Below are 23,344 nucleotides of genomic sequence, written 5' to 3'. Positions count from 1 at the left end.
AGCTGGCGTTCTGCAAGATCATCTGTGTCTGGAGGTGTATTCCTGATGTATCCGTGGGGAGAGATGTACTCCACGTGCACCTACTCTTTCGCTATCATGGATCTCAGTGTATGGTATAGAGCCCACATCTCACTCCAAGTCAGGATTGCTGTGGGCGGTTGTTGAATTTCTGTTGTTGGGTCAGGATAAAAAGCAATGGATATCTTGTTCTTCTCATTTGAACATACTTCTCAGTTGAGCATTTCTCTTGAGTCTCTGTGTTGATAAACTGTGCATTAGACTAAACATCCACTTGTCCTAGTCTTCACAGATTGGCCTCAGAAGTAGAGCCTTTCCAGAATTCAGCCTTTTCAATCAGCCTGGCCAGAATTTTGGTTACCTCTAACCTCTCTGCCCATCCAAACTTCTGTGTTTGTAGTCAGCCTCCTCCAGGAGTCCAGAGTATGCAGTGATCTACAAGTCAGAATACTTGGTGGAACAGGCAATTGGAGTTTATCACCTAGCTCACTCTGCACTGACCTAGGGAAAGGAGCTATGGTTAATGCTTGCATGCTACTTCAAACCCTGTGCCTTCTGCACCATGATTTGGCTCTGTGTAGTATCCAGGCACAAATGCAAATGTTGGGTTTCATCAGCTCTCAGGGACAGGTTAGTTAGAAGCCAACTCCTCAGGCAGAGTGGGAAAAGATGAAGGTCCACATGTGCCTTCTGACTCCTTCCATGGAGAAACTGGGAGTTGTTCACTCTCCATTAAGCTAGGGGAAGACCTGTGAGAAGTGCTGGTACAGATTCATAACTGCCATTTCATTTCTGTAATCCCAGGAGACTGGAAATCCTAGGCCTCCCAGAGGCAGGTAAATTGGAAGCTGGACCCTGGACTAGCATTTGCAAAATCAGAGACCTAGATGGTGGATCAAACTCTTTGCTCCTCCAGGAGAAGCTGGGAGTTGAGTGTTCCCTTCAAACTGTATGGTCCTCTGTTGCATGGATCTTATTGCAGGAATGTGTCTTAGTTTTCCTTCCCCCTTAAGATTTTGGCATTTTCTCACTTGCCTTGAATGCAGAACTTCTCATTTACTGTTTCTATTTTGAATAGAAGGAGCTGATACACACATAGTTGTTAATTCAGTGTGTCTGTGGAGGGAAGGAGAGGTCAAGGTGGCCTATTCCACTCTCTTACTAATGTCACTGCAGTGTTTCCAAATTATATGTGCTGGGCTTGTTTGCTTTTCTATTTTCAGTTTTAAGGAAAAGCAATTATTGATTTTCAGTCTTTATCATTACTATTATTGCTATGTAATTTTAAAATTCCCCTCAGCACACTTTTGTGTCATCTCATAAATCATATAAAACTTTACTTATCATGGTTTTATTTTCATTCAATTCAAAATATTCAAAGTTTTCTCTTTTGATTTCTTCTTTATCCATGAAGTACTCTAAAAAATTAGCTGAATTCTATGAAGATGTCTATTAGGTGACAGAATTGTACTTTCCCAAGTTTAGTTATTCCTGGTTTGAAGGATCAACATTTTGTCCTTAGTAAAATGAATGGATGTATTGATCTTTGTCATCTTCATTGAACGCCATGTACTGATACGGCTTTAAGCACTCAGTTTTGATGACAGCATTTCAAATTCTCAGAGACAAAGGCTGCGGTAACTATGATGGAAGATTTTGTGATCATCACCTGATCTGTATTCTGGCTTGTGACTAGGCAATACTTTCAACAAGTCCCAGGAAAGGAAACCCATTGCTAAAAGATTTCTGACATGCTGTGGGATTCCAGATCCTTTAGACAAACAGATTTCTAATAATTTCCTAGAAGGGATCCAGAGTATTTTAAATCTTGCTTTGTTCTAGAAAATAGAAATCAAGTGTTTTGGTTTAATATCTTTGGAAACTGATAGTTTTTTTTTTTCTCTTACACAGGACCTTAAATGATTAGAAATTTTCTTGGTTTATAGTCATAAGCAACTCCCCTTTTTTGTATCATTACCTTATTTGGGTTCTTATGAAACATGTATCAAATATATGCTTACCTTTTCTTTATGCTTTCTCCCTTTTAGAAACATGTTCAAAATCTGAAATAAGAATTGAGAATGGATTTTTGTCTGAATCTGCCTTTACGTATCCCCTAAATAAACAAACAGAATATAAGTGTAAACCAGGATATGTAACAGCAGATGGTAAGACATCAGGGTTAATTACATGTCTGAAAGATGGATGGTCAGCTCAACCTGTATGCATTAGTAAGTAATTCATTATCTTAGTATTCTTTATCCTGATGATAACTATACAGAAGTATTCTTTAACTTTGTTCTTTTTTCCTTTTTTCTTTCTTTTTTTTTTTGTTTTTGCTGGGGCAGGGTCATATGAAGCGTTTTGTGGTTCCATGGCTGTATTTGAAAAGATCAATTACAAAGCTTTGAAAAATGGTTTTTTTTTTTTTTTTTTTTGCCTTAATGATTAATTACTAGTGGAGTAGAATATCATTGTACTATTTAGTTCAACGTCACTTTAAAACATCCTGTGACTAAAAGCTAATTTTGCTTAGAGCCTTACCTCTCTTCCGGGATAAATTCATTTATTTTCAGCTGATACCTTTATGCTGATTGCATCTGCTTTTATTTTAGGAGACTCTTAAGCCAGAGTCTCTGCTCCTAAGCCTAAAAGTTATGTTTTTAAGTAAAGATAATATGATATATATTTCATACGTTTGAGTCTCTAGGATAGATATCCTTGTGAAAAATTCTTAGGAAATCTTCATAAGCATCTAGTTAGTGGAGACAGAGAAACACTTCTAGACAGGACCAAATTCTGCTGTGCTGAAGGTTTTTCTTGTAGCAACACATAGATGTTTATGAAGATTTTCTAAGAACAGTTAATGAGTTTGTCTTATTCATCCCAAAGCTACATGATAATATTTTTGAAGTGATATTTTACATATTCACTTTAAGTGAAGTGAGTATTTATAATATCCCTTTCTACTCTTTCATTTTATTTTTTCCAGTGTCTATACCTGCTACAGGCACTACACCCTTAAAAGGAAAAAAGTTGCACATATCAAAATTATTTTATTTTAATATATGACAGCTTTCCATTTTAACACTCTTATGAAAAATGTCTCTATTATTATATTTTACTAGTACAATTTTTCTTTAACACATTATGAAAATTTGAAGTAAACTATTTAAACTATTAACATCAGTCTATGGTGTTAGTGAAAACAGATTAATTGTTAACATATTTTCTTGTAAATAGCTATAAATAAAGAATTATGTCTGTATTCAACCTCGATAACTAGAAAAGAATATACAACCATTAGAAATATAGTTGGAAAAGGAAAATCAGCATGTGAATTTTAAAAATTTTATAACATTTTTAAAAAATTAACTTGCCTTTTGAAAATTACTTTTTTCTTTTTTTCTTTCTGTGATTTAGAAATAGTGTAGAAATTCTTTTTTTTTTTTTCCCTACTTTATTTATTTATTTATTTTTTTACTTTACAATACCGTATTGGTTTTGCCATACATTGACATGAATCCGCCACAGGAGTACATGAGTTACCAACCCTGAACCCCTTCCAATGAAGTTTTCTCTGGCAAATATGTCACAACTGCTAATTAATTTGGCATATTAATTCAGAAAACGCTGTTATGAAAATAGTATAATACTTCTGTAATGGCTTATTTTAATACTAGCATTGGAAAAACATGCATAAGTATAGCGACTGAAGAACATGTTCATAAAGTAAATAATTCAGGAACATTAAGTGTTGAGAAAAATGTTGCAAGAAATATACTTGTTTTCACTTTGAGTAATTATTTCAGGACAGTGATTTATCACTGGCATTCTTGGCTAATTTTTTGTGATTAGTACATACTAATTGGTGAAGCCCTTTTCCTTTGAGATGAAATTCAATCAAATTGCCCACTAAATAATATTAGAAATGAAATCACAATCCCATTATCCCTTAGAATCCTGTGACAGGCCAGTATTTGAGAAGGCCAGAGTCAAAAGTGATGACACGTGGTTCAGGCTGAATGACACGCTGGACTACGAATGTTTTGATGGGTATGAGACTCGAGAGGGACGCACCACAGACTCCATAGTATGTGGTCAAGACGGCTGGTCCGATAAAGCTGCATGCTATGGTAAGTGCTCTTTTCCAGATGTTCTTTCCTTCAAGATAAGCAAAATTTAAGAGTAATTGTCAGAAGTGTTTGATTTTTACCAAATTACACTGATCTAGAATCATCTTTAAGGAATGATGCTTCCTTCTACTTTAATGTAAACTGGAAGGAGGGGAAGTTTTAAAGTCCTATGACTCACTCAATACCAAAATGACACGGTCTTGCAACCTGTTCAAGTTTGCTCCTGAGTTTCTGCTTATATCTCCTACCTTGAATGTTAACTTCTGCAGGTTTTGACAGGTGCTTTTTATTTTCTGACTTTGACAAGTTCTGAGGACAATGGCCTGGATCTCTTTTATTTTGCCAATCAGATGTGTTTTATCCAGAGTTGGAAATAGGGCTTCAGGCTCTGGTAAGCTGAGTGGATGTTGAGTGTCCCAAGTCAAGAGAAGTGTTATGTGCAAACTTGGGCAGCAAAGTAATATTTGGAATATATGAAGGTGGGCAGATTCGATTGAATGAGAGAGGGTTTTATGAGCTGAAGCTGATATGAGGCAAAGGAAAGATGAGCTGGGTTATTTCAAGACATATTAACATTGATTGATTTTATGATTCATGAAAAGGCATAGGGAATTTTAATAAAAGGATTGATATAATTTTATTTGGATTTTTGAAGGCCGTTGTGGATTTTTCTGTATGCTGTGCTTATGATGGACAAGAGAAGATTCAAGAAATCATGTGGGGTGAAAAAGTGTGGGGATTAGATAAATTCTTGGCTGAAGTGTTCCAAACAGAGAATAGATTTGGGATATATTTTCCTGGTCATAAATGCACGTAACATTGCTAAATGTTGATTGTCAGAAAGAGCAAAAATTGAAAGGACTCATGTTTTGAATACCATTTTCTCATAAGCAAGCGAGCGAATGGAAATGACTTTGTATATGGTGCTGTCAAGAGAAAGCACACTCTCGCAAGAGCATCACAACTTTGACCTGAACACATTGTGGTTGGGCCAATGGGGACCATAAACATAGGATACATCAACTGTAGTGTTGAATGCATAGGTTTAACCAGGATATATACACATGAGATTATCACTCTCTAAATGATGACCTCAGATTAGAAAAGAATGTAGAATGAAAATAGAAGAAAGCTCAAGACTGAGTCCTGAAGCTTCCAACACTGAGGCGTCTGACAGAAGAAGAATAGATGACAAAGTGGACAGAAAGAAAGGAGGACCCAGAGACTTTAGGAGAAAACATGTCAGAAGGAATGTTGCATAGATTGGACAGAAGAAAATGATTTAAGAACAAGGGATAATAAATTGCCTTAATAGTAATTCCTATGGAATCAGCCTGAAATGGTTCTATATCCAATTCCACCATTTGCTAAGTATGAATCTAAGGGCAACAACCTATTTGAAGCTTTGTTCACTCCTCTGAATCTGTAACAAGATTTAATATTTACAAATATTCTAATATTTCAAAAGATCTTTTAGTTATTAAAATAAATTATTCATATACACTTGTCATAATGCCTGCCATACAGTTTAGTCAAGGAAATTGTAAACTAATTACATTAGAATAGTTATACTAATGAATACTTCTAATTCAGTTAATAAACCAGGTTAAGAGACTACAAATGTGGTGCCAACATTAGTTGTGAGAGAGACGGTTTAAGGTGGAGTAGACAGGGAAAAACCTACTTAGAATCTGCTAAATAAATTATTAGTAAGAAATGCAATACAGCATGCGGACATAACTCTGAAAAGGCTTGGTTGTGACAGAGAACAAGAGGGTCAGGATGGAGATTTCAGATAGACACACAGGGTAAGCTTATTAGAGGAACCAGCCAGACTTGTTCAACAGTGTCCAGAGCCCAGGTAATTTCACTTTCAGGCTGTCAGCAAGCACCTAATATGTGCCAGAAGTTGCCTAAGAGTAATTGTGAAGAATACAGTGGGGGACGGTGGTATGTCTTTCAAGAGCTTTCATGCCAGTATGAAAAAAAAAAAAAAAAGATGAATTAAGGCAAATAATGAACCAAAAAGTAAAAATATTTCTATTATATTGTTCCAATAAGTGTATTCTAAGAACAAAAGAATCCAAGTGCTTAGAAAGTAGGAGGGACTGCTGGTCAAGTTTATGTAGGAAGACATATGCAAAGAAAGCCTGGAAACCATTCGTCAGCAGAGACACACGCCTTTGCAGCAGCCGAGACAGCAAAGCAATTGGCTTATTTTAAAAAGATCAGATGGTAAAGAATCTGCCTGCGATGCAGGAGACTTGGATTCAATCCGTGGGTCAGGAAGATCTCTTGGAGAAGAGAATGGCAACCCTCTGCAGTATTCTTGCCTGAAGAATTCCATGGAATTTTGGCGAGCTGCAGTCCAGGGGATCACAAAGAGATGGACATGACTGAGCTACTAACAATTCTAAGTAAAGGGAAAGGCTTTTAAGATGATCATGGCTTTCTTACAGTCACTCTATGTGAAGACAGCAGTTGGAAAACAGCCTAAAGCCAAGATCTTTTTGTTGTTGTTAAAGCAGTATTTAACACAGTATGATAAAATAGGAATTTTACATAAGATAAGCATAAAATGTGTAAACAAAGTCACATACCATTAGAAGTATTGCTATGTGGAAGTTTGGAATAGAATTTTAGGAAAGGAATCCCAATGGTTCTCATCAATAGTAGCATTTCATGTAAGCTACAAAACTCAACATTAAAACAAAAGCAGAAACAAAGTTATTGATTTTGGGGGGAGGGGGCATTACTTTTAAAACTAGTTAGCTTATATATAATTTTATGATAATGTTTGAAGAATTTTAGATAGTATGATCCTTCTTTTTGGTGAGGTTCTAATTCTTAAATTCCAATTTTGAAGTTTATGAATGATTTAGCAATAGGAAGATTCCAAATAAAGAACAATGCAATTTTTGATAATATGTAGCAATCCCTGGTGGCTCAGATGGTAAAGAATCTGCCTACAATGTGGGAGACCTGGGTTTGATCCCTGAGTTAGAAAGATCCCCTAGAAAAAGGAATGACTACCCACTCCAGTATTCTTGCCTGGAGAATTCCATGGACAAAGGAGCCTGACCAGCTATACTCCATGAGGTCACAAAGGGTCAGACACTACTAGACGACTAAGCCACACACAGCAATGTCACAAATTTCATAGATTTTACACATTTTCAATGATAAATTTATAATTTTTAAAATGAGTCAATAATTAAGCATATATTAATAATTAAGATCATTTATAGGTACAATAAGACTAGATGTTTGTGTTGTCATATACATAATCAAGACACCTAGAATATGCCTGTGTGACCTTGAACATGTTTACTCAGTTTGTTTCATGTTTCGGTTTGATTTCTAGACTTGTAGATAAAATTAAGTGATTTTTAATTTACCTGTAACTCAGATACAAGAGAAATGTCTCTCTTGTGTGTTCTAGTGTCCCAGTTATATTTTATATAATACCATTTTTTCATTTGTATTCAATTTTAAAATTGTGTCTTTTACTTTTATTCTGAGAGAATATTTATACATTTTGATACCAAAAAAGTAGCATTATATTTTATAAATGTCAGTGATAAAATCAGATCCAGTATTAACAAGTTGACTTTACAAATAAATTATCAGGACATATATGTTGCTGCTCGATACCTTAATATTTCTCAAAAGTCCCAGATGAGTGCAGAGGGTGTATAAAACCTAACATGTAATGTTTTTCAAGGAAGAACATTAATGTGCATTAATGTATGTCCTCTGTGTATGCAGTACCCAGCACCTTATTTTATGTGACACAAATGATATTTATTTTGCAATGGTTAAATATTCTCACTCAATTATTTCGATAGAAAGAGAATGCAGTATTCCCCAAATGGATGCATACTTAAATGCTTATCCCAGGAAAGACACATTTAAAGTTGGGGATGTGCTGAAATTCTCCTGCAGTCAAGGCCGTATTATGGTTGGAGCAGATTCCATTCAATGCTACCACTTTGGATGGTCCCCTAAACTTCCAACGTGTAAAGGTAAATATTTATCTGACAGTTGCTGGAGCAAGAGTTGGGATTTCAGATATCAACCTTTTTATTTCCCTCCCTTAATTTTCTGTCCACTTTCAGTGCATCTATAGTCTAATGCATTAAGGCAGAGATACACCCACCAAGGTGGAGAAGGAAATGGCAACCTACTCCAGTATTCTTGCCTGGATAATCCTGGGGACAGAGAAGCCTGGTGGGCTGCTGTCTATGGGGTCGCACAGAGTCGGACACGACTGAAGCGACTTAGCAGGAGCATACTCACCGAGGACATGTTCTGGGTAGCAGATACCTCAGTTTTCCTTCTTTAAGAAATTAACCTCTGGGTGGTTCTTGAAATATGTGGTGGAGAATCCACAGAAATGCATGAGGAACCTGACACTGGCAGGATTTCTTGTTAGTTTTCCTTTTTCCTGCAATTCCACCATTAATATTGGAGAGTTTATATACTGTGGGCTTTGCATCTAATGTTCTCAAGTATGTCTAAAGAGTGTTCAAGTAACTTAAAGTCAATACAGTCACATGTATCAAATCATATGAATCAAAGTTAAACTGTTCAAATGCTTCTGTCAAATGATATTTTTTTCAAAAAGTTTTCATACAGTATTTCTGTGGAATAAAAGTATTGCTATAATTCGTACACCCAGATTGAGTAACTGGTTTGCATATTTATTTAGCATGTCTGGATAATGAACATGCTTTCTGAGCATACATAACTTCAATATGCTAGTTTAAGATGAGTAACAGAATCAGTAAACACTGTTCTTTTTTCATTGTTTAAGAATGCTAAAGTAAATTATATAACAAATAAAAGATCATTTAGAGAAATAAATTTCTGCATTAGCTGGATTTTTCAGTTATAAGACACAATGTAACCATAATTTATGCAATATTTCTACAGCAAAGAAAGTAAAAGGGTGTGCTCCACCTCCTCAACTTCTCAATGGGAAAGGGAAAGAAATGCACAAAGAAGAATATGCACACAATGAGGTCGTGGAATATGCTTGCAAGCCCAGATTTCTGATGAAGGGTTCTCATAAAATTCAGTGTGTTGATGGAAGATGGACAGCTTTACCTGTGTGTATTGGTAATGTATTAAAAGTAGTAATATTTAAAGGTAAATCATTACTCTTATTTTGTATTCATATACACATTTAAATAATATTTTAAAGACGAACATATTTTTGTGGATTTTCAGAGGAGGAGCGTACCTGTGGAGATATACCTGACCTTGATCACGGCGATATCAAGCCTTCTGTCCCTCCCTATCACCATGGAGACTCGGTAGAGTTGAGTTGCAGAGAAGCATTTACAATGATTGGACCCAGATTTATCACGTGTATTAGTGGCGAGTGGACCCAGCCTCCTCAGTGCATTGGTCAGAATACACATCTCAAATCGACCTTTAGTATTTGCAGCAATTCTGTTGAAATTTAGACTTATCCTTGAAAAATGTCAGATCTTAAATTATAATGATCCCAAACAGTTGATTTTTATAGTCCAATATGTGTCTAAAGAGGAAAAATACAAACGAGCAATAGAATTTTATGCATCTTTCTGTCCTGATATTAACATAGCCTAACAAGTGTGAAGCTAAATCTTACTGATAGATACTCATGTGATTAAAATGGGAGTACTAGTTAACATTTCTGTCCTTTATTGAGCCCGTCTTTGCATGAAATGTTCCCTTTGCGTCTCTAATTTTCTTGAAGAGATCTCTAGTCTTTCGCATTCTATTGTTTTCCTCTATTTCTTTGTATTGATCACTGAGGAAGGCTTTCTTATCTCTTCTTGCTATTCTTTGGAACTCTGCATTCAGATGCTTGTATCTTTCCTTTTCTCCTTTGCTTCTCTTCTTTTCACAGCTATTTGTAAGCCCTCCTCAGACAGCCATTTTGCTTTTTTTGCATTTCTTTTCCATGGGGATGGTGTTGATCCCTGTCTCCTGTACAATGTCACAAACTTCAGTCCATAGTTCATCAGGCACTGTGTCTATCAGATCTAGTCCCTTAAATCTATTTCTCACTTCCACTGTATAATCTTAAGGGATTTGGTTTAGGTCATACCTGAATGGGCTAGTGGTTTTCCCTACTTTCTTCAATTTAAGTCTGAATTTGGCAACAAGGAGTTCATGAACTGAGCCAGAGTCAGCTCCTGGTCTTGTTTTTGTTGACTGTATAGAGCTTCTCCATCTTTGGCTGCAAAGAATGTAATTAATCTGATTTTGGTGTTGACTATCTGGTGATGTCCACGTGTAGAGTCTTCTCTTATGTTGTTGGATGAGGGTGTTTGCTATGACCAGTGCATTTTCTTGGCAAAACTCTATTAGTCTTTGCCCTACTTCATTCCGTATTCCAAGGCCAAATTTGCCTGTTACTTCAGGTGTTTCTTGACTTCCTACTTTTGCATTCCAGTCCCCTACAATGAAAAGGACATTTTTTGGGTATTAGTTCTAAAAGGTCTTGTAGGTCTTCATAGAACAGTTCAACTTCAGCTTCTTCAGCGTTACTGGTTGGGGCATAGACTTGGATTACTGTGATATTGAATGGTTTGCCTTGGAAACGAACAGAGATCATTCTGTCATTTTTGAGACTGCATCCAAGTCCTGCATTTCAGACTCTTTAGTTGACCATGATGGCTACTCCATTTCTTCTGAGGGATTCCTGCCCGCAGTAGTAGATATAATGGTCATCTGAATTAAATTCACCCATTCCAGTCCATTTTAGTTTGCTGATTCCTAGAATGTTGACGTTCACCCTTGCCATCTCTTGTTTGACCACTTCCAATTTGCCTTGATTCATGGACCTGACATTCCAGGTTCCTATGCAATATTGCTCTTTACAGCATCAGACCTTCCTTCTATCACCAGTCACATCCACAGCTGGGTATTGTTTTTGCTTTGGTTCCATCCCTTCATTCTTTCTGGAGTTATTTCTCCACTGATCTCCAGTAGCATATTGGGCACCTAGTGGCCTGGGGAGTTCCTCTTTCAGTATCCTATCATTTTGCCTTTTCCTACTGTTCATGGGGTCTCAAGGCAAGAATACTGAAGTGGTTTGCCATTCCCTTCTCCAGTGGACCACATTGTGTCAGACCTCTCCACCATGATCCCCCCATCTTGGGTGGCCCTACGGGCATGGCTTAGTTTCATTGAGTTAGACAAGGCTGTGGTCCTAGTGTGATTAGATTGACTAGTTTTCTGTGATTATGGTTCCAGTGTGTCTTCCCTCTTGCAACACCTACCATCTTACTTGGGTTTCTCTTACACGTGAGTCTGAGTGAACTCCAGGAGTTGGTGATGGACAGGGAGGCCTGACGTGCTGCGATTCATGGGGTCGCAAAAAGTCAGACACGACTGAGCGACTAACCTGAACCGAACTGAACTAGTTACCAGGAAAATACAACTATCATTGCAGAAATGCCATTTTTGCTTTTATATGATACTCTTTCTTTTAGAACATTTGAAATCAGGAATTATAGTTGAGGAGGAAAACACCCATTTGATACATTTGTGTAGGAGTCTTGCCTCTGTCAAGCTTCTAACAATGAATATTTCTCTATCTGTTTCAAATTCTGCAAAGAGAAGTTACTGTGCTGGGGAGGGTGGGCTCAAGCCCTCCCTATTAGTAGGTAACTCTGTCATGGGAGGTGCTTGGGGTGGGCCCAGGAACCTGCCCTGACTCATTTCCCTGTAAGAGACTCATACTGAGTTTTGGATGACCAAGTCTTTGATGACTGACCAGGAGAATCAATGTTAGCTGCCTTCTTTCATTTTTTCTCTTGGAATAGACTTTTTCCTGGCTCTGCATTCAAAGAGAGCCCTGGACGCCCAGGCCTATTAACTCATTATATTTCTAGTCATTAATTATTCCAAGAAGAAGGTAGGACTTAGGCTAGGGCCCTGAGTGAGGGCAGGGACTGACTGTTTTCTTTGCCAACAGTATGTCAAAAGACTCATACTCAAAAGACCAGTTGACAGATGGGAGACATTCAGTAGGAGTTTATTTAGTTACATAGTAATTTTTTTGCTTATTAATCCCTGCATTTTCATGAACACATTCCTGTCCTAGGTATTGCCAGTTCTTCAAGACCAAACCTCATCTTTGTCCTCTTCTATCTCCTCAAATGACCTCACCTCATTTGACTTTTCATTCTACCTAATGCCAAAATGTTTGCTTATTACTCTTCTGACCTCAGAGTTTTCCTTGCAAAGGTTAATCCTTTACCTGTATTCAGTTTACTATAGTCCCCCTTTGCTATAATAGACCTTATTCCAGTTTTCTTCTCTCAAGGTTTATTTTGTAACTCTGTCTAATCTAGCTTGTCTTTCTTCCTACTATGCTTGTTTTCTCCTAATAAAATAAGTCTGTTTTCCTTCCAGAAACCAGTCCATCATAGGATGAGGCCTGCAGCCACTATTTCTCCTTTTGAGTATACATCTTCCTTTGGCCACCATTCCTTGAAGAATACTACTGGTTTTTTGTCCCTCTACACCCTGAACAAATCTTGAAAACAGGCTAATTCTCAAGCCTCTAGTGTGTTTTCAATTCAGTTTGTTATTTTATTTTTCAGAATTTCATTTTGAAATCATCTCTTTTCTTTGACTAACTACTTGACTTTCCTTATTTTATTCGTTTCATTTAACCTTTATTATTAACAAATCATTAACATATACTGCCAATGACTTATATGGATATTTTTTCAAATTCAAAAAGAACTTCCACCTGCACTAAATTTATGAAATAGCTGTGTATATATATATATATATATATATATATATATATATATATATATATATATAAGCTTTTTAGTCCATATTTAACTTATCCTGGAGCTAGGAAAAATTGTTATCATGGCTTTATATTGCATTATAATGATCTGATACATAACATAGTGGCTCAAAGACTCTAAGTATTTATACAAGATAGGTTGTAACTTTTAAGTACCCATCTTCTTATTTCAAGTGTTTATTTTCAGTGTCAGATAAAAGATTTGCTTAGAAGTTAAGATTCTTACAAAACACCTTGGATGTAGTTTTCTTATTATGTTTCATTACATTTCTTGAAAAAACATTTATAAAGTAGCAACTTGGTATGCTTTGTCCACAGAAAATTGTTTTTATTTTATTGTTTTAAGATTGTGAATTAAAAATAATGCAGAGATGCTTAAGGTCAACAAGCAAATTATATGAACATTTGCACAGATGTCAAGTTTGGGACTAAAGTTATTCATGTGATAACTATTCACTATGTAGATCATCAAAAATTATTCTAGTCAAAAAGGCAGAAATCTTTAGGATGCGTATTTTTTTCTGAAATTTCAAAAGCTGGACGCAAGACTCAGGCTCATGTATAATTTTTCATTTCATGCAATTTGATCAGCAAGAACTTGGCTGGTGGAATTTGTAAGCATAAATTCTAACGTCATTATTTTATTCACTCCATAGCTATTTTTAAAAATTATTTATTTGTTTTTTACTTTACAATATTGTTTGGTTTTGCCATACTTAGCTATTTGGTTCTTTAGAATTGGTCTTTTCAAGGGAATGTTTTCATTTTATAGCAACAGATGAACTTAAGAAGTGTAAATGGTCAACTGAGGGAAAACCAGCACATAGAATTGAATATGACCATAACACCAACAAAAGTTACCAATGTCGAGGAAAATCAGAACAGAAACACTCAATCTGTATAAATGGAGAATGGGATCCTAAAGTAGACTGCAAAGAAGGTAATCTCTTGTCTATAATGTTCTAAAAAATGTATTCTATATCTCTCTAACTTGTAAAAGTAGTATCTTTGTCTCCTTCAAGGAAATTTAGCTATTTATCATTCCAAATATTTTCTATCTGCAAGGTAATTTAGAAGTTAATCAAAATACTGTGTCTAAATATTAATTGTATAATGTGCCTTAGTCAGCTATGTGACAAACCACTCAGAGACTTTGTAAATTTAAATTAACATCTGGGCAGTAGGTGTGCTCATTTCTATGGGAAAGCCATTGTTTTTGATTTTGTGTATTACGCATAAATGTACTTATGCTTGTGCTGAACTTTTATGCATTTATTGGCATATCTATACGTATCAATCTATATATCTATTTATATATATTTATCTATCTGGTCATCAATTTATCTATTTGTTTAACTATCTTGAAAAGTCTTGAGTCATGTTTACATGATGAATTCCAGTTGAATAGGTTCATTTCAATTTTCCACTTTTAATATCTGTTTCTCTTCTCTGACTCTATGACATCTTGACTCCCTATCCTCAATATGTTTACCAGTTTCTACAAGCCTAGAGTATCTAGAAAGAAGCTTCAAATCAATAGAAAACCAGATCTACTGTCTAATATGCAACCTCATAATTCATACTTTTATAAAGATCCTAATATAAAAATCATACAACAATAAAGCTGTATTGATGGAAAATAAATTATTTAGAGAAGCATAACTATTTGGAGATTAAACAACAAGCTTCTAAATAACTGCCCTGACGATACATAGTGTACATTGTATATTATGGGCTTCCTTGGTAGTTGAGCTGGTGAAGAATCCGCCTGCCATGCAGGAGACCCCAGTTCAATTTCTAGATCAGGAATATCCCCTAGAGAAGAGAGGCTGCACGCTCCAGAATTCCTGAGTTTCCCTGGTAGATCAGTCTACAATCTGCTTGCAGTGGGTGGGACCTGGGTTCGGTCCCTGTATTGTGAAGATCCCATGGAGGCAACCCACTCCAGTGTTCTTGCCTGGAGAAGCCCCAAGAACAAAGGAGCCTGGCAGGTTGCAGACCATGGGATCACAAAGAGTGGGACATGACCGAGTGGCTAAGCACAGCATTGTATATTAATCATTATATATTTATGATTGCTTGGTCCTTGTGAATTAACTTTTTTATAATTATAAAGTATTTCTTAATTTTTGTCATGCACCTTGTCTGGAAGTCTGTATTAGCTTATTAAATATAGTTAAATTAAAACAATTTATTATTTCATATGATGAAGGAATTCCCAACATATTTCAAGGAATTCATGTTTATAAATTATTCTAAATTAGTAGCAAATAAAAAATTAAAAGAGCTTGCTACACAACTGCATCTTTAAGGAAACAAGTAACATCTACAGGTAGTGAGGTACGTATGTTCTACAGTTTCTTCTAGAAACTATAATTTTATGTGAGTATTTTTAAGTATGTTATCTGTCTCATGTTAACATTTGAGGATTGCATAAAGTACAAGTTGATTTTTTATGGGTGGATTGTCAATTATTTTAAGAATATGCGTGGAAAAGCCATTGAAGTGAAAAATCAGTTAAATATGGAAGTGTTGATTTATTTCTGAACTTTCTATTTAGTCATTTAACTATCTTCACTGCTGCCAAATTACCTTTGTAACTAGCTTTTTAGCAGGCTGAAAGTCTCATAATAGTCTCCAAGTATGTTTCTGTCACTCAAATTTCCTTTAGTTATTTTGGTTTTGAACATAGAAATTCCAGGGGAAACTTACAAATTTTGATAAAATATTGGGTTGTATATTGAACAGGATGACTTTGTAATGAGAAACGAATTTTGGACAATTGGCTTCTTTACCATATTGAATTTTGAATTCATAAACATGATATGTCTCTATTTCTGCTTCAATTTTTCCAGACATACAAATAGGCTCCCCTGGGGGCTCAGATAGTAAAGAATCTGCCTGCAATTCAGGAGACCCGGGTTCAGTCCCTGAGTAGGGAAGAGTCCCTGGAGAAGGGAATGGCTACCCACTCCAGTATTCTTGCCTGGAGAATCCCATGGACAGAGAAGCCTGGCAGGCTGCAGTCCATAGGGTTGCAGAGAGTTGGACATGACTGAGCACACGTGAGATCTGATATGCAGTTTGTTTCTTCGAAAAATTCCCTTGAAGAATTCAGTTTCTTTAATAGGGAGTATGCTATTCACATTTTCTACATTGTCTTCTCACTGTGTGAAAGTTGCATTTTTCAAGAAATATCTCTATTTTACCTAACTTATGAAATTGATTGATGAAAAATCATTTCTAATAGTCACTTAACATTCTATTTTTCTTTTAATCCTATAGTATATTTGGTAATATCACCTCTTTCATTTTTGATATTGAGAGTTGTTCCCTCCTTCATTTTGTGAATAAAGTTTTGTTTTTCAACATTATCATTTTCAAATTAACATTTTAAACACACTCAGCTCCTTCCATTTCCTCTCTTGTCTAATTTTTACCTTGTTAATATTCATGATTTTTACCTTTTTTTAATTTTCTGTTTTCTATTAATCTTTCTCAATTTTTTCTCTCTTGTGGACTTAATTTTCCTTTTTTCTGATCGCTTCATTGTAATTTTACTCTCTCATTTTTTAAGATAAAAAATGAAAACATTGATTCAAACCATCCTGCTTTTTAAATCTAAACCTGTAAAACTACCTTTTTTTACTTCTAAGTATTGCTTTACCTGTGTAAAACTACCTTTGTTCACTTCTAAGCATTGCTTTACCTGTGCCTCAAAAATTTATAAATATGTATCAATTTTATTTTCAATTAACTGTATGTGAAATACGTTCTAATCTTCCTAGTGGCTTCTCTGATGTAACAGTTATTTAGAAATGTGTTGTTTAATTCTCACATGTTTATGGTTTTCTAAATAATTCATTCTCCATTAACAGTAATACTGTGGTATGATTTTTATCTAGAGAGCTGCCTATATTTACTGTACACAATTTGAAGATTATCATCGTTGATTACATAGATAATTTATTCTTATTGATTTCTAATCTAATTCCCTTGTCATAGAACACACTCTGTAAATTTTTAATATTTTGAATTTTATTCTTTGTTGTGCAGCATATTGTCTATCTTTGTGATGTTTCCATTTCATATAAAGTATATGTGAATTCTGCTTTCTAGATCAGGTTAACATTGTTGATAGTGTTCTAAAATGTACCTATGTCTTAAAATAGCTTTTTCTAGTTGTTTTATCCATCAGAGTAGGAAGGCTCTCAGAATTGCTAAAAAGGGATGTGGATTTGTCTATTTCTTCTCTCAGTTCTGCCCATCTTTGCTTCATGTATTCTGATATATTCTTAGATACATTATATATTTATAATGGTGTAGTCCTTGTGAATTACCTTTTTAATATTTATAAAATAGGTCTTCATAGTTATCATAATATGCCTTCTCTGGAAGTCCACATTAATTTATTGAAATATAGATAATTAATTTAAAACACCTGATTATTTTCATGTGATAAAAGAATTCCTAATCAATTGCATGTAATATGTCCTCAAATTATTCTCTATAAATTAAAAGCAATTGTAAATTAAAAGAAAGCTAGCTAAACAACTTATTCACCCATATCACAAAACTTGAAAATTAAAAAATTTTTTTCTATGATTTACTGACAGAAAATATGTTAAATTAAGTAAAATGAAAACTGTATATTTTGAAATCTATGGTATACAGCAAAAAAACCAAAGATATGTATAGATTAAAACTTGCTTTACAAAATAAAGGGACTTAAGTAATAGGTAGTACAATCTAGAATCTAGAAAAGAACATACATCCAAAGAACATAGAAAGAAAAAAAAACCTAAAAGTAAAATGTCAATTTTTATAATAAGCTAAAAAGTATAAATAGCTTATTTGCAAAAGATTCAGTTTATGGGGAAATGTAGTGTATAGACTAACTTTTGTAAGACTTTTAACAAATTAAAATTATTAGGACAAAAATGTTTAAACATCAGACATAAAAGAAAATAAATTCTTGAAAATACATTGATAAAAATGTCAAAATAGTTAAAACAGAAATAAGAGAAATATTTGTGATGAAACATAAAATATTCCAAGTCTTTCCTGGTGGCTCTGATGGTAAAGAATCCACCCGAGTTGCAGGAGACCTCGATTCAAGTCCTGTGTTGGGAAGATCCATTGGAGGAGGGCAAGGCAACCCACTCAAGTATTCTTGCCTGGAGAATCCAGAATCCTTATGGACAGAGGAGCCTGGCAGATTGTAGTCCATGGGGTCACAAAGAGTCTGACATAACTGAGTGATTAAGCACAACACAGCACAAAAAATACTCCTGTTGACTTAGATCAGCATAGAAAATCTGATGGTATTACTAATGATGAATAAAGTGTATTCAGTCAAATATTTCCCTGAATTTAATACAAAATGTTGGATCCCTGGAAGGATTTATGAGTTTCCAGCCTATACTTGCATAGTGTTTCTAATGAAATAGAAATGAAGTATGGCAGGAGAAAGCAAAACCAAGGAGTCATAGAGGGCTCCAAATTCTTCCAGGTGTATTCACGCAGTCTTCCCTCAGTTGAGCAGAACAGGCTTTGTCTTTAGATTATGAATTGGATATTTGAGGTATCTCCATTTGATGGACTCAGACACAGTTTACAGAGGGATCTTTTATACCCTCTGGTCACATAGAAAAAGCCAGGCTTGCCAATCCATTAAAGAGGGTTCATTCATCTATGTATATATCATTGAATAGTGCAGGCAAGCTAGTGAATTGTACCTCCAGGAGAGTACTCTACTGTAAACAATACACTCTAAATCCCAGTGAACATATCTAACTCTTACCTTGTTCAAGAATCAGCATCAAATTAATAGGTTATTAACTAAATGTAGTTTCTCACCTGGCTAATCAACTCCCATGATAGAAAAATTTGTGAGGGCTTCAATCTAATTCCAAAATATCTGATCATGAATACCTGCTTAAAAACAAACAAACAAACAAACAAAAACCCGACAATGACCCTGATAAGTTTTTCCTCAGTACCTATAACTGAGTGAGCAATTCAATTAGGGCATCCTAAAGGTTAGAAAAAACATAAAATCCGTTTTACGTAAATCATGCAAGATTGAGCACAGGAAGAATAAAAGGAAGAAACTAAGACCATGAGACAATGAACCAAATGTGATATACTGAAGTGCTAAACAAGCTTAAGAGTATAATTACAGAGTATCATATTATTTGATCATTTATGATATAACATTAGAGCTTTCTGTTTATTGACAAATTTTCCTTTAATATTTGAACTTATGATTTTTAATCAAGAAATCTAAATTTAATATTTTCAGAAGCACAAATACAAACATGCCCACCTCCACCTCAAATTCCCAATGCTCAAGATATGACAACTACAGTGAAATATCAGGATGGAGAAAAAATATCAATTCTATGTAAAGAAAATTATTTAATTCAAGATGCAGAAGAAATTGTGTGCAAGGATGGGAGATGGCAGTCAATCCCACGTTGTATTGGTAAGCAGTGCATGCATAAGTTTGTTTAAAATATTCTTTAAAGAAGATTAATACTCCTCTAAGCTTTGTATCCTTCCATGGTGGCTCAGTGGTAAAGAAACTCTTGCAATGCAAGAGATGCAGAAGATATGGGTTCAAATCCTGGATGGGGAAGATCCCCTGGGGAGGAGGGTGGCAACCCACTCCAGTGTTCTTGCCTGGGAAATTCCATGGACAGAGGAAGCTGGTGGACTAGAGTCCACTGGGTCACAAAGAGTGGACATGACTAAGTGACTGAGCATGCACACAATCTTTGTATGGATCAGCAAGATGAAGTCCTCTCTCTTTCTTCCAATTTATCTTGAAACAGTAAATCACAGTTTCAGTTTATGAATTGATGAACACTCTTTCACTTCTGATGTGAAACACAGACAAACTCCTTGGGCTACTGTGCAAATAACAGGTACATTTTATGTTTATGCAAATTTTATTCCTGATGATCAAAAGACAAGAATGAAGGGACAACTGGGCTGCCCAGCCTGGGAGTCATGGTCCTGAAAAATAAGCCCCCAGAAATTCTGACTTAGAAGTCCAGAGTAACTTGTGCACAAGAAAGCCAGAGGGCGTTAGGAAACAGAGCTTCTTCTGTTCTTTAAGGGAATACAAAATCTCACATACTCTGTGTCCCAGTGAAGTGGCATCAATGGAAAAGAAGCTTGGGTTAGACTAATTTGTTTTTCTTTGTGAAACTTCTAGAGAGATAGGAGACAATGGGATCATAGATACTGGTACCAGCCATCATGAGAGACAAGTACCACTTTAGAGTTCTCCCTAACACACATACATAACTTACTAGCACCAGAGGCTTAACAACTCACCGGCATGACAACACCAACCCCAGACTCCACTGGGCTCCACAGCTGCTACACCTGCATCTCACCCTGCTCTTGGGTGTGATATCAGTAGCTCAAGTGTGCTTAGGCCCTGAAGCCAGTTCCATCAACACTTCATCCTGCCTATGAGTGGGCTGGCAGCCACCACATAAGGCACAGTCTGTCAGGCACCTGGGGAGGAGGTGGGAACCTTGCCTACCAGTGCACCCAGAGTAGTTGGCACTGACACAACAGAAGGGCACCCCTATATCATCTAGATCTGCTGCACAGATCCTACAGAGGGGACCATTCTGTTGGGCTCCATAGACTTCTGCATAAGACTACTTCTCTGAGATCAGGAATACACCTAACTCTAAGAAATAAACACAGTTAGGTAAAATCAGGAGACAGAGAAATGCATTCCAAATGAAGGAATAAGACAACATCTGAGAAAAGTTAGTAAACAAAGTTAAGATAAGCAATCTACCTACCCAATAAAGCATTTAAAGTAATGACCATAAAGATGTTCAGTGGACTCTAGAGAAGAATGGATGAAAGCAGAATTTTAAGAATAAGAAAAATATAAAGACTAAACTGTGCTGAAGGATACAACAGCTGAGATGAAAAATACACTAACGAAAATCTTTAGTAGTTTAGAGGATTCAGAAGAATGGATCAGAGATCTGGAAGACAGGGTAGTGGAAACTTCCCAAACAGCATAGGACAAAGGAAAAAGAATTTATAAAATGAGGATAGGTTAACAGACATCTGGGACAATATCAGTACCATTCTCATTATGGGGATCTAAAACAGAGAGAGACAGAGACTTATTTGAAGAAATAATAGCTGACCTTTTCTAACGTGGGAAAGGAAAGAGACATTCAGGTCTCAAAATCATGGACAGTCCCAAAAAGAGATGAACCTGTAGAGGTCCATACCAGGACACATTATCATTTAATGGAAAAAAATTAATAATGTTATTGTTCCAAAGCAAATGGCAATGTGATCATACTTATCAGTAATTACCTTAAATGCAAATGGGTTGAATGCCCCAACCAAAAGACAAAGACTGGGTGAATGGATACAAAAACAAGACCCCTATATATGCTGTCTAAAAGAGACCCACCTGAAAACAAGGGACACATACAGAGTGAAAGTGAAAGGGTGGGAAAAGATATTTCATGCAAATGGAGACCAAAAGAAAGCAGGAGTAGCAATACTCATATCAGATAAAATAGACTGAAATAAAGGCTGTGAAAAGAGACAAAGACACTACCTAATGATCAAAGGATCAATCCAAAAAGAAGATATAACATATATATATATATATATATATATATATATATATATGCACCCAACATAGGAGCAGCTCAATACAGAAGGCAAATGCTAACAAGTATGAAAGGAGAAATGAATAATAACACATTAATAGTGGGAGATTTTATACCCCACTCACACGTATGGACATGTCATCCAAACAGAAAATTAGCAAGGAAACGCAAACTTTAAATGATACAATGGACCAGATAGACCTAATTGATATCTATAGGACATTTCACCCCCAAGCAGTGCATTTCACCTTTTTCTCAAGTGCACAAGGGCCATTCTCCAGGATACATCACATCCTGGGCCATAAATCTAGCCTTGGTAAATTCAAAAAAATTGAAATCCTTTCAGAGATCTTTTCTGATCACAATGTGGTAAGATTAGATGTCAACTACAGGAAAAAGAAACTATTAAAAATACAAACATATGGATGTTAAGTTACATGATTCTTAATCACTAACAAAATAATGGAAGAAATCAAAAAGGAAATCAAAATATGCATAGAAACAAATGAAAATGGAAACACAACAACTGAAGACGTATGGGAATCAGTAAAAAGAGTGCTAAGGGGAAGGTTCATAGCTTTACAAGCTTACCTCAAGAAACAAGACAAAAATAAATAACCTAACTTTACACCTAAAGCAACTAGAAAAATAAGAACCCCAGGTATAGTATAAGGAAGAAAATCATAAAAATTAGGGCACAAATAAATGAAGAAGAAACAAAGGAGACTATAGCAAAACAAACAAACAAACAAAAAAACACACCCAAAAACTAAAAGCTAGTTCTTTGAGAAGATAAATAAAATAGACAAACCATTAGCCAGACTCATCAAGAAAAAAAGGGAAAAGAAATCAATAAAATTAGAAATGAAAATGGAGAAATCAGAGCAGGCAACACAGAAATACAAAGGAACATAAGTGACTACTATCAGCAACTATAAGCCGATAAAATAGACAACTTGGAAGAAATGGACGAATTCCGAGAAAAGTATAACCTTCCAAAACTGAACCAGGAAGAAGGAGAAAATCTTAACAGACCCATCACAAGCATGGAAATAGAAACTGGAATCAAAAATTTTCCAAGAAACGAAAGCCCAGGACCAGATGGCTTCATAGGTGAATTTATCAAAAATTTAGAGATGAGCTGACACCTATCCTTCCCTGGTGGCTCAGAGGATAAAGCATCTGCCTGCAATGTGGTAGACCTGTGTTCAATCCCTGGGTAGGTAAGATCCCTTGGAGAAGGAAATGGCAACCCACTCCAATACTCCTGCCTAGAACATCCCACAGATGGAGAAGCCTTGTAGGCTACAGTCCATGGGGTCGCAAAGAGTCGGACACGACTTAACAACTTCACTTTCACTTTTCTTTTCAACACCTATCCTACTCAGACGCTTCCAGAAAAATACAGAGGAAGGTAAACTCCCAAACTCATTCTGTGAGGCCAACATCACCCTAATTCCAAAACCAGACAAAGATGCCATAGAAAAAGAACACTAAAGGCCAATACCACTGATGAACATACGTGCAAAAATCCTTAAAAAAATTCTAGCAAACAGAATCTAACAACATATTAAAAAGATCATACATCATGATCAAATGGGCTTTATCTCAAGGATGCAAGGATTCCTCAATATTCACAAATCAATCAATGTCATACACCACATTAATAAATTGAAGGAAAAAAACCCATATGATTT

The 23,344-nt window shown here is 35.6% G+C and overlaps 1 protein-coding gene across 1 annotated transcript in view; it reads left to right on the top strand.

The window, feature by feature from the left end:
* Nucleotides 1-23,344, top strand: part of LOC106990096 (complement factor H) — a 114,280-nt gene that overhangs the window by 68,948 nt on the left and 21,988 nt on the right. The window contains 7 exon segments of the mRNA XM_060396304.1: nt 2,067-2,249; nt 3,978-4,154; nt 8,003-8,179; nt 9,090-9,275; nt 9,387-9,566; nt 13,751-13,918; nt 19,283-19,465. Coding sequence (XP_060252287.1) covers nt 2,067-2,249; nt 3,978-4,154; nt 8,003-8,179; nt 9,090-9,275; nt 9,387-9,566; nt 13,751-13,918; nt 19,283-19,465 — 1,254 coding nt within the window.

The sequence above is a fragment of the Ovis aries genome, chromosome 12 (assembly GCF_016772045.2).
Source record: "Ovis aries strain OAR_USU_Benz2616 breed Rambouillet chromosome 12, ARS-UI_Ramb_v3.0, whole genome shotgun sequence".
Taxonomy (NCBI): domain Eukaryota; kingdom Metazoa; phylum Chordata; class Mammalia; order Artiodactyla; family Bovidae; genus Ovis; species Ovis aries.
This window is presented reverse-complemented; position numbering and strand designations above follow the sequence as displayed.